Source organism: Marmota flaviventris, chromosome 15 (genome assembly GCF_047511675.1).
Source record: "Marmota flaviventris isolate mMarFla1 chromosome 15, mMarFla1.hap1, whole genome shotgun sequence".
NCBI classification, from domain to species: Eukaryota; Metazoa; Chordata; class Mammalia; order Rodentia; family Sciuridae; genus Marmota; species Marmota flaviventris.
Window position 1 is genome coordinate 79,105,809 of NC_092512.1, and position 14,125 is coordinate 79,119,933.

Consider the following 14,125-nt stretch of genomic DNA (forward strand, 5'->3'; position numbering starts at 1 on the left):
CTTTACTTTTTAAATATTGCCCAGAATTAGTTACTAGTGATTTTTTAATGTGTCTTTCATCATGTTTATAATATTAGTTCACATATTTCTAAAAATTTAGCCATCATCTCTCACTGCCTATATGAGCTGGTTTCAATCACATGACCACAATCCTGAGGAGCCAGGAATAATTTATACAGAGACTAATAAGAGACATTAAAATGAACCCAAAGATATATAGGTAGATACAAGCCTTAATGGAAAGCAGCTGGAATTCTAGTGGCTGAATTTTTAAAAAATTTATATGTTCATTTTTTAGTGTTTTTTAGTGCATTATAATTATATATAATACTGGGTTCATTCTGACATTCATAAATGCATATAGCAGTTTTCTCCATTTCAATTCCCAGAACTTCTTTTCCTCTCCTCCACCTTCCCCTGATCCCCATCCTCTACTCTATTGGTCTTTTTTCTATTTATTTATTTAATTTTAATTCGTGCATTATAGTTATATATAAAATTGGAATTGTGATATATACATATGTATACACACACACACACACACACACACACACACACACATATATATATATATATATATATATATATATATATATATATATATATATATCCATCCTCTTTTTTGGGGTGGTTCAGTGGAGTATAATTGTTTCTTTTATACTAAGTCCTTTGTTGTTGGTATCTCCTAGCTTCAGCACATAGGCTCAGTGTAATACAAGTGTTAATTTCAATCACTAATGCCTGGTCTTTTGCTGTAGGACTGATGCAATTATTCACTTTTGTAGAGCTGATGTCACATTGTGGGCTTTTCTGAGCCATCATTTTGCAATGGTTATCTGACTTTATTGTAGAAGTATATGTCCAAAAATGGGATCTGATATCCCCTCTAGTCATTCTTACTTGCAACATAATCATTTGTATCAGTTTTTTTCTCTCCTTTATTCTATGTGTTAAATTATTGTTGATATTTGAGCAGGGTATGTTGTGTGTGGAGGAAGTTGTGTTGTCTTTGTGCTGAGTTGGGAGTGTAGTTCAAGCATGGAGTCTCTATCTTGTGAAAATAAGCAGAAAACAAGAAACAATAACAACAATTGTGATCAATATCCAGCATTAGAATCAATGTCTGGTGCCTACTATGGCATTGAAACCATTAATTACTGCAGAAAGAGGAATGGTGGAGTCAGCATTTAACAACAGAAAAAGCAGTGAACTGTGGTGAGCTAGCTCTAGCACTGAAGTATGCAGCAGGTAACTACAACCCCCAGTAAGAAGTAGCCACAATAAAGTGAATGGTAGGGGCAGTGATTATATAAATTAATTTAGTCTTAAAGATAGTAAAATTTCAGTTCACTAAGAGGAAGGAAACTGGGGTGGGAAAGTGAAAGAAGGTTTAAAATATTAAAAAGTGAGCACATATGTACTTCTGTGTAGCAGGAGAGAGGTAACAAGTGGTGTCTATAAAGAAGGAGGAGTAAAAAAACAAATAAAATAATTAAAATGAATAACGAGAGAGAGAATAAGCAAATTTGGTTATTGAAGGGGGAAGAGAGAAAAGGAGTAATAAGAGAAAGAAAAACAAGAGCCAAAACAAACAAAATGTTAAACAAGAACACATGAACGATAAATGTTGCTCCTCTAAAATCAAAAGCAAGTAAAATAATACACGATTGAGTAAATTTTTAAAAAGTGAAAAAGCAAAAAAAAAAATGTGATAAAATAATAAAAACGAATAGGTACAATGCACATATGTATATTTCATTAGCCAATCAACGCAGCTACACAACAACACACACACACAGACTGTATTGTCACAGTGACACACATAAATGCAATCCTTTACACTTAAATTCAAAGGAAAAAGGAGAAAAGTAGAAAAACAAATCTTAATAAAAAATCAAAGAGTCTCTCCATTGACGTGATCAAAATGATTCACAAGAATGGATTTTTGTTCAAAGCCAATACTATACTGTCCATTTTTTTGGTAGGCTATTTAACCCTTGCGAGGGCTGGAGGTTATTAGAATTTAAATATAAAAATTTTGAAGAGATACAGTTCAAACATTGAAAGTGCATTTGTGTTGTTTAAACCCACTTCATTTGTAGCACATAGTTATCCTGCAGAGTAAAAAAAAAAAAAAAATGAGATGGCAATGAGAGTATGAATACACATCAGTGATTTTTCTGGGGGACATCTTTTCCTATCAAGACAATTGCGGGAAGTTTAGTGTTGATTCCAATTCAAGTGAATCATCGTCTAAAAATATAAAGTCGTAGTAGTCTTGGTTCCTTTTTCAGAACTAGGAATACTTTGCTGTAATGTACATATGCAATATAAAATCACAGGTTTGAATAAACCTATTGTCAAACTCCTGCCGTAACGAATTGTCATTTTATGTGTTTCTTTTAAATTATTCATTCTTTTTCTCTTCTTGCAAGCAAATAAGAAGTGTTTTTATAGTTTAGATCTTAAGTGTCGCCTAAAGATTCATGTATTAAAGGATTGCTTCCCAGTGTGGTACTATTGGAAGGTCATGGACACTTTAAGAGGTGCCCTAGTGGGAGTTCTTCCAATCACTGAGGGATTGCCTTTGAAGGGGATTGTAGGATTCCAGCCTCTTCTGCTTTTTCTCTTCCACTTTCTGACTGTGAGGTGAGTGGGTGTGCACTTCTGCCATGCTGTGTTGCCTTGCTACTAATCCAGAGCTATGGGGTCAACCAATCAAGGACTGAAGCATCCAAAATTGTAAGCCAAAATTAATCTTTTCCCTTTATAAGTTGATTATTTCAGATGTTGTCACAGTGACAGAATGCTGCTTAATCCCCCAGATGGGTACCTCATAGTGGGATCTTTGCTGTGACTATACCTCATGATGTGGAAAAGTCTTTGGAATTGGTGCCTTTGGAAATGGTGTTCAAGAGGAGTTTGGAAAAGTTTGGAGATGCAAGCTGAAAAAAGACAAGTATTCTCTAAGCTTAACAAGGGATTCCTTGTAAGGGACAGAAGACCCAAATGTGATAGGAATGTTGATAGGCAGTAAAGGTGATGCTGAAGAGGTTTCTGATGGAAATGAGGATTCTATTGGGAACTAGACTAGAAGTCACCTTTGTTACACTGTGGCAAAAAATTTAGATGTGTTTTGCCCATGCCTTAAGATTATGTGAAGCTGAGCTTAAAGGTGATGCTCTAGTTTATGTTGCAGGGGAAATTTCAAGGCAGTATAGCAAGCAGACAGGGGGATGTGTAGTACTGGCCTCTTTTATTTCAATTTATAGGGAGAATTGGGAGCCAAAAAAAGAGCATAGCAGAAATATTGGCAAAAATATTCATTGAGTGTGTACTTTATGCAAGAGCTATGCTAGATACAAAGGATAATTTGATAGGTAGGACTGAGCCTTCTTCTCAACATCTTCTTAGATGAAGGAGAGTAGTATGACAAAGTGTCACAAATTTCCATTAAATGTGCTCTCGGTAGTTCAGGAAAGACTTCGTGGAGGAGCTGGGCATGGTACCTGTTCTCAGATATGACCAAGTAAAGCTGGAGCTGGTCTAGTTGCTATGAATTGTGCCTTAGAGAGAAGGCAAGATTCTGCTGCATAAGTAAACCAGGGAAGCAACTTGCTTGATTTAATAAGACCTAGCATAGCTCTAGGTCACCATTCACAGAGCAAAATCACATTCAGGGGCTGTGGAAGTCAAATAAGACTAAATGAGTAGCTAGATACAGGCACACATATATACACATGTACACACACACCATATTATGCTTCTTGAAAATGATCCATGTGGCTGTGTCTTCATCCACATCTCTTCTAGGTATATTGAAACACTCCATGAGTTATATATATGTTGATTAGAAATTTGACAATACTTTTGAGCCAACCTAAACTTACCTTATGTTTTTTTACCTTCAAGCCTAGGCCCAGCTATCCATTCATTCAATAACAAATAATGCCACCATTATTTCCCTAGTTGCACAAGCCAGGAATCTAAGAGTTCATCTTGTTAGCTCTGCTTTTCTTTCTGTGCTGTAAGGTAGTACCAGCAGATTGGATGTCTAATTCAATAGTCTGTATTAAAATCCTGTCCCTTATGTAAAAAAGTTGTAGGACTTTGGACAAGTGAATGCAATCTCTCTGTGCTTTGGTTTCCTCAAGTTAACAGTAGAGATAATGACATAGGTTATTGTACAGTGTCAAATAGAACATTCACACAAAGCCTAAAAACAGATCTAGAGCATACATATGTATATATGCGCTCACAGAGAGTATAGCACACACATATTTAAGACCTATAGGCATAAGTATAAAACCAAAACATTTACCAAATTAATATGCTATTTAAATTCAAATGTTGTTCACCTAAGAACTAAACACTATCAACCAAGGATTCTCTGCAATTTTTGTAGCAACTAGAGATAAATACCAAGGTAAATTAAAAAAAAAGATGTTCGAAATATAACATCTTAGCTGTCACCTTAAAGTAGAGCTGCACTGTTACTGCAGTCACGTGGATTGGTTCTGATCATGTGTTTCTCTCTATACCTACAATGTTATATACACTAACTCTTTGCTCTTGGGTTTTATGCATATGACCTTGTACATATTCTGTTGGTGCTTTGAAATGAATATATTCTAAAATTGCATCTTTAAAAAATAAATGAGAGATAATAAATGATGACAGTTTATCTACAGTGCACTTTATCTACATTTTTTCCCATTTGAGGACTTGAAGGGGCAACATTTAGCTTATCTGGAAATGTTTTCCTGTACTGGGAGTATGCTTGTACATTGTTCAAAACCAGGAACCATACTTTATTTTCCCAAGAATACCTCATCTAATACCTTAATGTATATATTCTCTGTAAATATTTATTGCTCAAACCCATTACTCTTCAGAAATAAAAGCAAAGTTTCATTACATGATTGTAATGTACTTTCTTTAGTTGTATCATATAAAATATTTTACTTACTTTTTTTATCACACAAATCAGCAAATATTTGCACATTTTTGACTATTAATAAAGTATTGGTTGAAGTAACAGAGTAAAAATCATGGGAAACATAAATATATGGGTCCCTTGGTATAATTTTATATCCCTGGGTATAATTTTATCTAGAATATTTTGATTTTGTTGTTAGGAAAAAATAGCAAGATAAACATTTTCAATGGCACACTTTTGCCACAAGTTTTTTACCAGAGCTGCCCAGTCAGTGTTCATTTTCATTGCCACCATTCTGCCCCCTTATTGAATAATTGTTTTATAGATTTATGAAACTCTTTGCTTGTTCTCTTGCTCCATTAAAGTGACTCAGTCTTTGAAATAACCCTATCTTTCTGTTAAAGTTGCATTTACAGGGCTGGGATTGTGGTTTAGTGGTAGAGCGCTTGCCTAGCACGGGCGGGACCCGGGTTCAATTCTCAGCACCACATAAAAATAAAGGCATTGTGTTGTGTCCATCTACAAAACAAACAAACAAACAAAAAATTCTCTCTCTCTCTCACTTTTAAAAAAATTTTTTTAAAAAGTTGCATTTACAGAAATCTTTCATTCAATGATGGCAAAACAGATAATGATGTGACAATTCACTGTTGCACCTTAGTTTTTCACCTTGCCTTGGTTTTCCTCGGATGAATTGATTTTGGATTTTGCAAAGACAAAGGCTTATTCTACTGAAAACAGAGATACAACAAAACGTAGAAGTGAAAATAAAAAAGAAAATAACAACAGATGACCAATATGATAGTTACATCATTGCTACCATTTTTGAGTATTTTAATTCTGGTCTATTTTCAATGTCTTCATGACAATGAGCCCATATTTTATTTCATATTTGTATGAAATTTTATTTTATTTTGCCTAATTTTATAGTGTTTACAGTTTATTGTGTTAACTCAAAATACTATCCTAAATTTGCTATCTATATTTACTTAATAATCTATCATAAGGCATATTCTTCTTGAATTTAATTTATATATGGTAAGTGAAGATTTGTGTTATCCTTACTATTTAATTAGAAATAATTTGCTAATTACCCAGTGCAAAAGACAGTAATCTCTTCTTACCCTCCAATTTATACTGCCTAATGTAACATTTTAAATTTGATTACATATTTGGGGGTCTGTTTTTCCCACCAGTTTAAGGCTTTTAAAAAAGTTTTATATAAAATCATTTTACTCTCTGTGAAAATAGATTCCTACAACATTCTTCTTTTTCAAAATATCTTAGTTTCCATTCCATCTGTTTTCAGATGAAACTCTAGTGAGCATTTTTTTTTTAAATTCACATTTATTTGCAAAATGTTTTTCATATCATGCTTATGTTTTTTATTGTGGTAAAAGCATAGGACAAAATTTACCATCTTACCATTTTGAAGTGTCTGTACAGCAATCTTTACTATATGTTCATTAGTGCAATAGAGAGCATTTACAATGCATATCTCAGTTGGTCATAGATGTGCATGAAACAATTTGAGGAACCTCAAAACTTAATCATCCCACCTACAATGCTTCTGCTCTTTTCCTCATTATGACAAGTCCTTAAAACGTACTGTGTAATCAATGCCCTTGCTACCATTCTGCATCACTTACTCTGTGGCTCCTCTATAGTGTTTGCAGATGGCCTTGTATCCTGTTCTACCTGTTGCTGTGAAAACAGATTCAGACACTTGCAAATGCAGCTGTTGTGACTGTGGGCCCTTAGCAAAGTTGCATTGACCAGAGGAAAATCTTTCTCGCTGTTGCTCTTGCTCTTGTTCCTTGCTCTCATTTGTGCATGCACACTTTGGCCATTAAAGAAGTAATCTAGATGAGCATCGGACTCCCCATCTCACAAATGCTATTGTGGATACTTATTTCCCCACAGACTGCAGGAGTAGAGGGCAACCTAGAGCATTCGCACCAGAATCTCGAAAGAAACGCTCTGCTCAACGCAGCTACTCTGGCAAGAAAAAGGTGGACCTAAGTGATCCGCTTAATAGGTATGTATAGAAATATCTCATTTTTATAGACTACTTATTATAGGCTTCCATTCTGCAACTTAATTTTTTTTATAGATACTACAGTTGGCTCATTTACATGTAAGACAAACTATATGAAAAGGCACAAACACAGATGAATTCCATATGTTTGAATTCCATTTCTTCTGGAGCAGTATATCCAGGAAATTTATCTCAGTAAAGTGAAGAAAACTTCATGGCATTGATATTATTTTTGACTCTTTATATCACATCATCAGTGTTGATAATTTTCAAATTTATTTTGAAAATATGAAACAGCAAATCATAAGAAAGTGGATACTATTTATTGTTCAGTTGATTTTTTGTTCATGAACAGAGTATTGCAAGGAAGGCTTAATTCATGGCCAAGGTAAAATATTTTTTTTAATTCTTAAAAAATTGGGAAATAATCTTATTCTTTTAAAATCTCTTAGGACTTCTTTCCTTAAATTTATATACTGAGTTAATATGTAGTTATTCCTTTACAGAGTTTCTCTTCCTTATGTACTTGAATACTTGGAAAATAGCAAGTACATTGTACAATGATATGCCTAGTGGTTCTTTTTCGCCAAGTAAACTTTCAATAGGTGCTGGCTGGTGTAATTAAATAAAAAGAAACATTGCAATTCACAACTCCATGGACAAGGCAGTTTCTTTTTCTTGCAAGCAACTCTGGGTAGTGTCTGTTTTTCGTGGCTGGCTGCTAGGTGGGATTTTATTCACCTGTTAAATTTAAAATACACTGTTGGGTTCCATTTTCTCTACTGTATGAATTTGTGAAGTGTGTAGAAATGAGAAAGACACAGAGTCTGTCTTTTTGGGTTTAATGTCTAGGAAGACAGGTAGTGTGTGATATGGAGGATGAAGATTTTAGAATCAAGCACACTTAAGTTCGAATACTTTTCCACTGCTTGGTAACTATACAAATGACGTCAAATTTCCAGGTCTGTTTCCTCTGCTGTTAAGTGGGCATGTAATACTTACTGTACATGGTTATTGTGTTAACGTGGAATATATATCTAAAGTAACCTAGTACTAATATAGTAATTAGCATAGTATAGTTATTCCATAAAACACAGAATAATAGTAAATGCTGTTATAACATTATATACTAAATATTCTTTTAAAGACAACAATATTATCTCATTGAAGGCATTCATATACAGGTATGAACCTGATCAAAATAATGAGTAACTCAGAACAATGAATGTTAGTTCTAACTGGGGACCTTGGATGGACTATATAGAGGAGATATCTCAAAGAATAAGCTAAGATTCTCATAGAATTTAAGGGAGTTCCTATCATTCCTGGAAAGAACAACGTAAGGAAAGTTAAAGGAAAGGAAAGTGAGAGGTGTGTTTGGAGAATGGTAAGGATGGTGATTAGTGAGTTTGGTATGTTTATGGATGGACAATTTTCTTGGAAGAACACTCTAAAAGAAGATCAAGGCAAAGAGTGGAGAGCCTTAAATCCCAGGATAAGGAAACAAAATTTCCTCCAAGTGTTCCTGGAGCGAATTCTTGCAAGGTATTAGAATATTGACCAGGAGATGCAGCCCCTGTTAGAACCATCATTAAATAATTAAAGGGTTGGAAAACAATCACTTTGCCCTTTAATTTGGCATTTTATTGTTTTTTTTTTTTTAATTGACTCCAGCAGGTGGTGTGTCTCACTAGTGCACTCCAGCAGGTGGTATGTTTCATTAGAAATGAGTGTTGGACTCCCATTTTAGAAGGACAATCCCGTGTCTTATAAGATGTTAATGAGGGTCTGGCTCTTGTGTGATATGGATAATGACACGCATTACCTGCCTTCTGTCCTGGTTCACAGCCATGCCCAGGTTCTACCACAAAGACTTGTTCACTTGTTTTAGGATCAATGTTCTTTGCTAATTTCATCTGAACTCTTACGTCTCTGGGTGGCCTTACTAAAATTCTGTTTCTGTGTTTCCTCAATACTCAGCTAAATATTTGTTGGTTTCATTTTTTAGCTTTCTGCCAATCTTATGGGACTTTTACTTTCAGTTCAATTTATCATTTTTCAGTTTAGGATAACAAGGTAACAAGAGCTTTCTTTTGTCTTCTAGTGAAAGGGTACCATTGTTAAGGGTACCATTGTTGTTCAGACCAGAGGGGCTCAGATCCCCTTGATCAATATATACAGATCACTTAGGATGCAATTTCACTTTGCTTTCTCTGTGTTCATCTTTCTTGTATTTTCTCTGTCCTTTTATCCTCATTTTAAAAAATTTCATCTTGATTACAATTCAAAATTTCCTTTCAACCCATTATTTAGGAATTAAAAATCAATTCACCTTGATAAATCTTACTATCTTCCCTTAGGATGGAACTCAAGCAATATGCTGAGTTTCATGTTTTCAATACAAAAGTGAAGTATAACAACATCCATAATGTCTGTTTTCTTTCTTTCTTCTCCTCCTTCTCCTCCTCCTCCTCCTCTCCCTCCCCACCCTGCTTCTCCTCCTTGCAATAAACTTCCAAAGTAGTCTTTTTTTTTTTTTTTGCTTCTGTGCTCTGCCTCCACATTGTCTAAAGCACAAATCTGACCATGTTCAAGACAACCTACTGTTGCCCATGAATGAAAAACAGTCTTCATAGTACTTAGGAGCCTGAGCATTTTTCTTTTTTTAAATCCTGATTTGCATCCCAGCTGAGCAATTTACCGGTGACACGCTGTGGGCATGTTAACAACCTTCTCGGCTACAGTGTTCTCATCTGAGATGGAGGGCTAAAGTGTCTCCAAGCACTGTTGGGCATGTTGAGTGACAGGACAGGTTCTTCAGCATCGATAATCTTGCCTGGAATAGGGAAGGTGCTTATAGTGACTTGAAACAAGAGGTGGATAAAGGCTTGGTATTCTCTTCACACAGCTCTCCTGACTCGTTCTCAACTCCACCCTCAGGCAGAAGTCATCATCTTATTTATTTATCCATGAAAAAATTTTTGACAATAACAGTGATTTTAATTTTCATTCTATGTGAGATTTTTTTAGTATTTTCTATATTTTTTTCTGATCAAGAATCAACCAATGGAAACTACTTTTTAAAATAAAAGAATCAATTTTTCTTATGAATTTTGATGATTTTTTATTCTATGCTTTTGTATTGGACATTTTTCTAAAATGAAATATGCAATTTTTATTAAGAGGAACCTATTAAAAAGAATATATTGAAAATATAAATGATTATTATAATTAAAAATTCATTCTTATGAGTAAAGGTAATCTTTTCTCCCCATTTTTTGTTCAGAGTACAAGTGACTTTTTTCTCATAAGTAACCACATTCTAAAGTAGTATATAATCCTTTCTAGGGACAAAACATTTTAAATTTTATTTTAGTGTTGTAAAAATGCTTAAGATGAGAAAATGAGATCTTCCTGCCTGCCTACCTTTTTCCCCCCTAGTACTGGGGACTCTCTATTACTGAGCTATATCCCCAACACTTTTTATTTTGATACAGGGTCTCACCAAGAGACTGGCCTTGAATTTTCAATCCTTCTGCCTCAACCTCCCTAGTAGCTAGGATTACAGGTGTTTGCCCCCACTTCATGCTTAGTCCTCATAAATTTTAAGTATTGCTTGTCTATTTATTTGTTAGTAGAAATTTAAGGTGTTTTAATATCTTTGTTAATGTGAATAAAGGTGCAATGAACCTGGGGGTACAGTTTCTCTTCAAGATCCTAATTTCACTATTTTTGGAAAAATACCCAGAAGTGAGATTTCTAGAACATATAATAGTGCTATTTTTGAAAACTTTTTAGGAACTTCTGTACTGTTTTCCACACTGGCTACACTATTCTACATTGCCACCAACAGTGTATAATACTCACCAATGATAGTAATTATTATTTTTTTAATATTAGTATCCTAACAGGTATTAGGTGATAGATATGTCATTGTGGTTCTAGAGGACATTATGTTAAGTGAAATAAACCAGTTGCAGAAAGATACTACATGATCCCATTTTCATGAGGTGTTTAAAACAGTCCAATTCACAGAAATAGAGAGTAGAATGGTGATTTCTAGGGTTTCAGGGGAAGAGGAAATGGGGATAATTGCTCAATAGGCTTAGAAGTTCAATTATGCAAGACAATAATTTCTAGAGATTTACTGCATAGCATAGAACTTACAGAAAAAAATATGGCATCATGCTCTTAGAAATACATTAAAAGAGACTGGGATTGTAGCTCAGTGGTACAGCGCTTGCCTAGCACGTGTGAGGCACTGGGTTTGATCCTCTGCACCACATATAAGTAAATAAAAGAAAAGCATCATGTCCATTCACAACTAAAAATTAAAAAAAAGATAAGCAGGAATACATTAAGAGGCTAGATCTCATGTTAAATTCTTTTTTTTGTTGTTGGTTCTTTTTAGTTATATATGACAACAGAATCCATTTTGACATAATATAAAGGCATGGAATATACGTTGTTCTACTTCTTCTTGTCCTTCCCTCTCCCCACCCCATGATTCCTTTCTGTTATTGTTCTTTTGGCCACTTACCCATAGTTTTTTTTTTAATTAATTTCCTTTGGATGTATACAATGATGAGATTCACTATGGTATATTCATATGTATACATAAGGTATTAATCACAAAAGTGAAGGATAAAAGTTAAAATGAGCATGTACAAAAGAACATACAGAGATTTCTGGAGATGATGGATATATTTAGTGCCTTGATTCTAGTATTACAGTGTATACATCATTAAAATGAATTAAATATATAGAGTTTTAAATATTAATTATGCCTCAATAAATGTAAAAATGTAGTGCTATTGACTATAAGTACACTGTTGTTCTTATTAATCCTCTTGATACACATATTTCTTGCTTGCTTACTGGTGTATTCTTTTCCCTGAGAATGTGAGAAACCTAATGGAAGGAAGCCCCTTATATTCTGTACCTACCTATCTTAGCATAACATGCACCCCACACTTAATCATATAATTTCAAATGCCATACAACATCTGGTCTTGCCCACACCAGCCACTCCATGTTCCCACATTTCATAGTTTGAGTCTTGGCTAGGTCTTCATACATTCACCCAGGTTTCTCTGTGATTAAGTTCCTTTTGATTAGACACTGAGGATTTACAGGAGAGAGCACTATACAGCTAAGTGAAGCTAGCCAATCCCTAAAAAACAAATGCCAAATGTCTTCTTTGATATAAGGAGAGTAACTAAGAACAGAGTAGGGACGAAGAGCAGGAGAAGAAGATTAACATTAAACAGGGATGAGAGGTGGGAGGGAAAGGGAGAGAGAAGGGAAATTGCATGGAAATGGAAGGAGACCCTCAGGGTTATACAAAAGTACATACAAGAGGAAGTGAGGGGAAAGGGAAAAATAATACAAGGGGGAGAAATGAATGACAGTAGATGGGGTAGAGAGAGAAGAGGGGAGGGGAGGGGAGGGGAGGGGAGGGGAGGGGGATAGTAGAGGATAGGAAAGGCAGCAGAACACAACAGACACTAGTATGGCAATATGTAAATCAATGGATGTGTAACTGATGTAATTCTGCAATCTGTATATGGGGTAAAAATGGGAGTTCATAACCCACTTGAATCAAAGTGTGAAATATGATATATCAAGAAATTTGTAATGTTTTGAACAACCAACAATAAAAAATTAAAAAAAAATAAAATGTGTCCAGTAATTTTTATTAATATTATACATCTTATTAATATTATAGTTATTAGCACTTTACACTTGGGCGCCTGCATTGATTTAAACAGCACTATAGTAGGAGCTGGGTTTTGTGGCCACTATTGATTCATGGTGCCTGTAGTTCACAGTAGGGAACACAAGAGTTGTCTAATGACCATCATGCTGCTGTTTGTAACTTCTCTTCTTTTTCAATGTTTCCCTATTGTAACTTCCCTAACCAATGTTAAGATCTGTAAAATATCTCTGATTTAGAAATTGTTTTTATAAGCTTATAGGATGTATTCTCTTTGGCAAGACATTTTCTCATTTAACAACAGAAGACGTATTTCAAATAGAACAAAGTGAAATGATTTTGAAAGTCACAATGGCTTCTCAGGCATTAAGTTTTAAAAACTAGAAAATAGTTGAAAACTTGAGACACAGATATCACATCAACTAAATCAAAGCCATAAAAACTGTTTTTTAACAATATGTCATATGCATAGATGTCGGGAACTTTCATTTCTATTTATCAATAAGTTATTTGCTGTGATTTTTGAGGATGTCAGTTAAGCTCTAAGAAACATTGTCAATTCACACAAAAACTTTTTGATTTTTTAAAAATTATCAACAGTACTAAGCTATTTTGTGTCTGGTTTGATATCCGATTTTTGTCATAGTATCCTTATTCTTAATTTAGTTCTTGCCATGAATTTATAATAGAGCAAGGATCTTTCCCACCTGGGTACTGTATAATATGTAATATCTAATTTGTCACAGTTTTTTCAATGTGTAAATTGAAATGAACAATTCATTAGCAAAAGACACACTTTGAGGTTTAAATAATATGTCAAATGTATACAAAATGCAACATGACATTCCCTTGATTTCATAAAAATCCCTATCATTTTAGATAAACTACATAAAGCAGATGTGATACTGGATTATCATTTTATATGCCATTTAATTTTAATTTCAAATTCCAGTCATACCTTTTTCTTTTAGGATTATACAGAACACCAATCACACTGCTTTGTATATTCAAAATGTCAAAAGAATATTTGTTGATGTTTAAAAAACTTCCTGCGACTTTTATTTTCCAACATTTCATTTGTTTCTTAAAACAGGCAACAAGACAGCTTGAACGTGGATGACGATGCTACAATTGTGTTGCTTCTGGCCAAAACAAAGTTTTTCCAGGATTTCAGCAATTTTGCAGCAGAAATTCAGAAAACCATTACAGCTCTCAAAGAGCAGGTTTGTTTTCTCCGCCAAGTAACAAGTCCTTGTTGTGTGGATTGGAACAAGTAAACTTAAAAAAAAAAAAAAATCTGTCTAACATTTTCAAAGTCTTAATGCAATATCAAGATAATAACTACATAGATAAGGAGTCTTGTCATAGTCAGAGCTGCATCAGGGGGAGAAGAGGTAGGGGAAGCCCTCACCACCAAGATGCAGAATGCCTA

The 14,125-nt window shown here is 34.4% G+C and overlaps 1 protein-coding gene across 1 annotated transcript in view; it reads left to right on the forward strand.

Moving 5' to 3' along the window:
- Positions 1-14,125, forward strand: part of Pxdnl (peroxidasin like) — a 452,037-nt gene that overhangs the window by 423,807 nt on the left and 14,105 nt on the right. The window contains exons 20-21 of the mRNA XM_027932810.2: positions 6,863-6,977; positions 13,787-13,916. Of these exons, the coding sequence (XP_027788611.2) occupies positions 6,863-6,977; positions 13,787-13,916 (245 nt within the window). The remainder of the gene's footprint in view (positions 1-6,862; positions 6,978-13,786; positions 13,917-14,125) is intronic.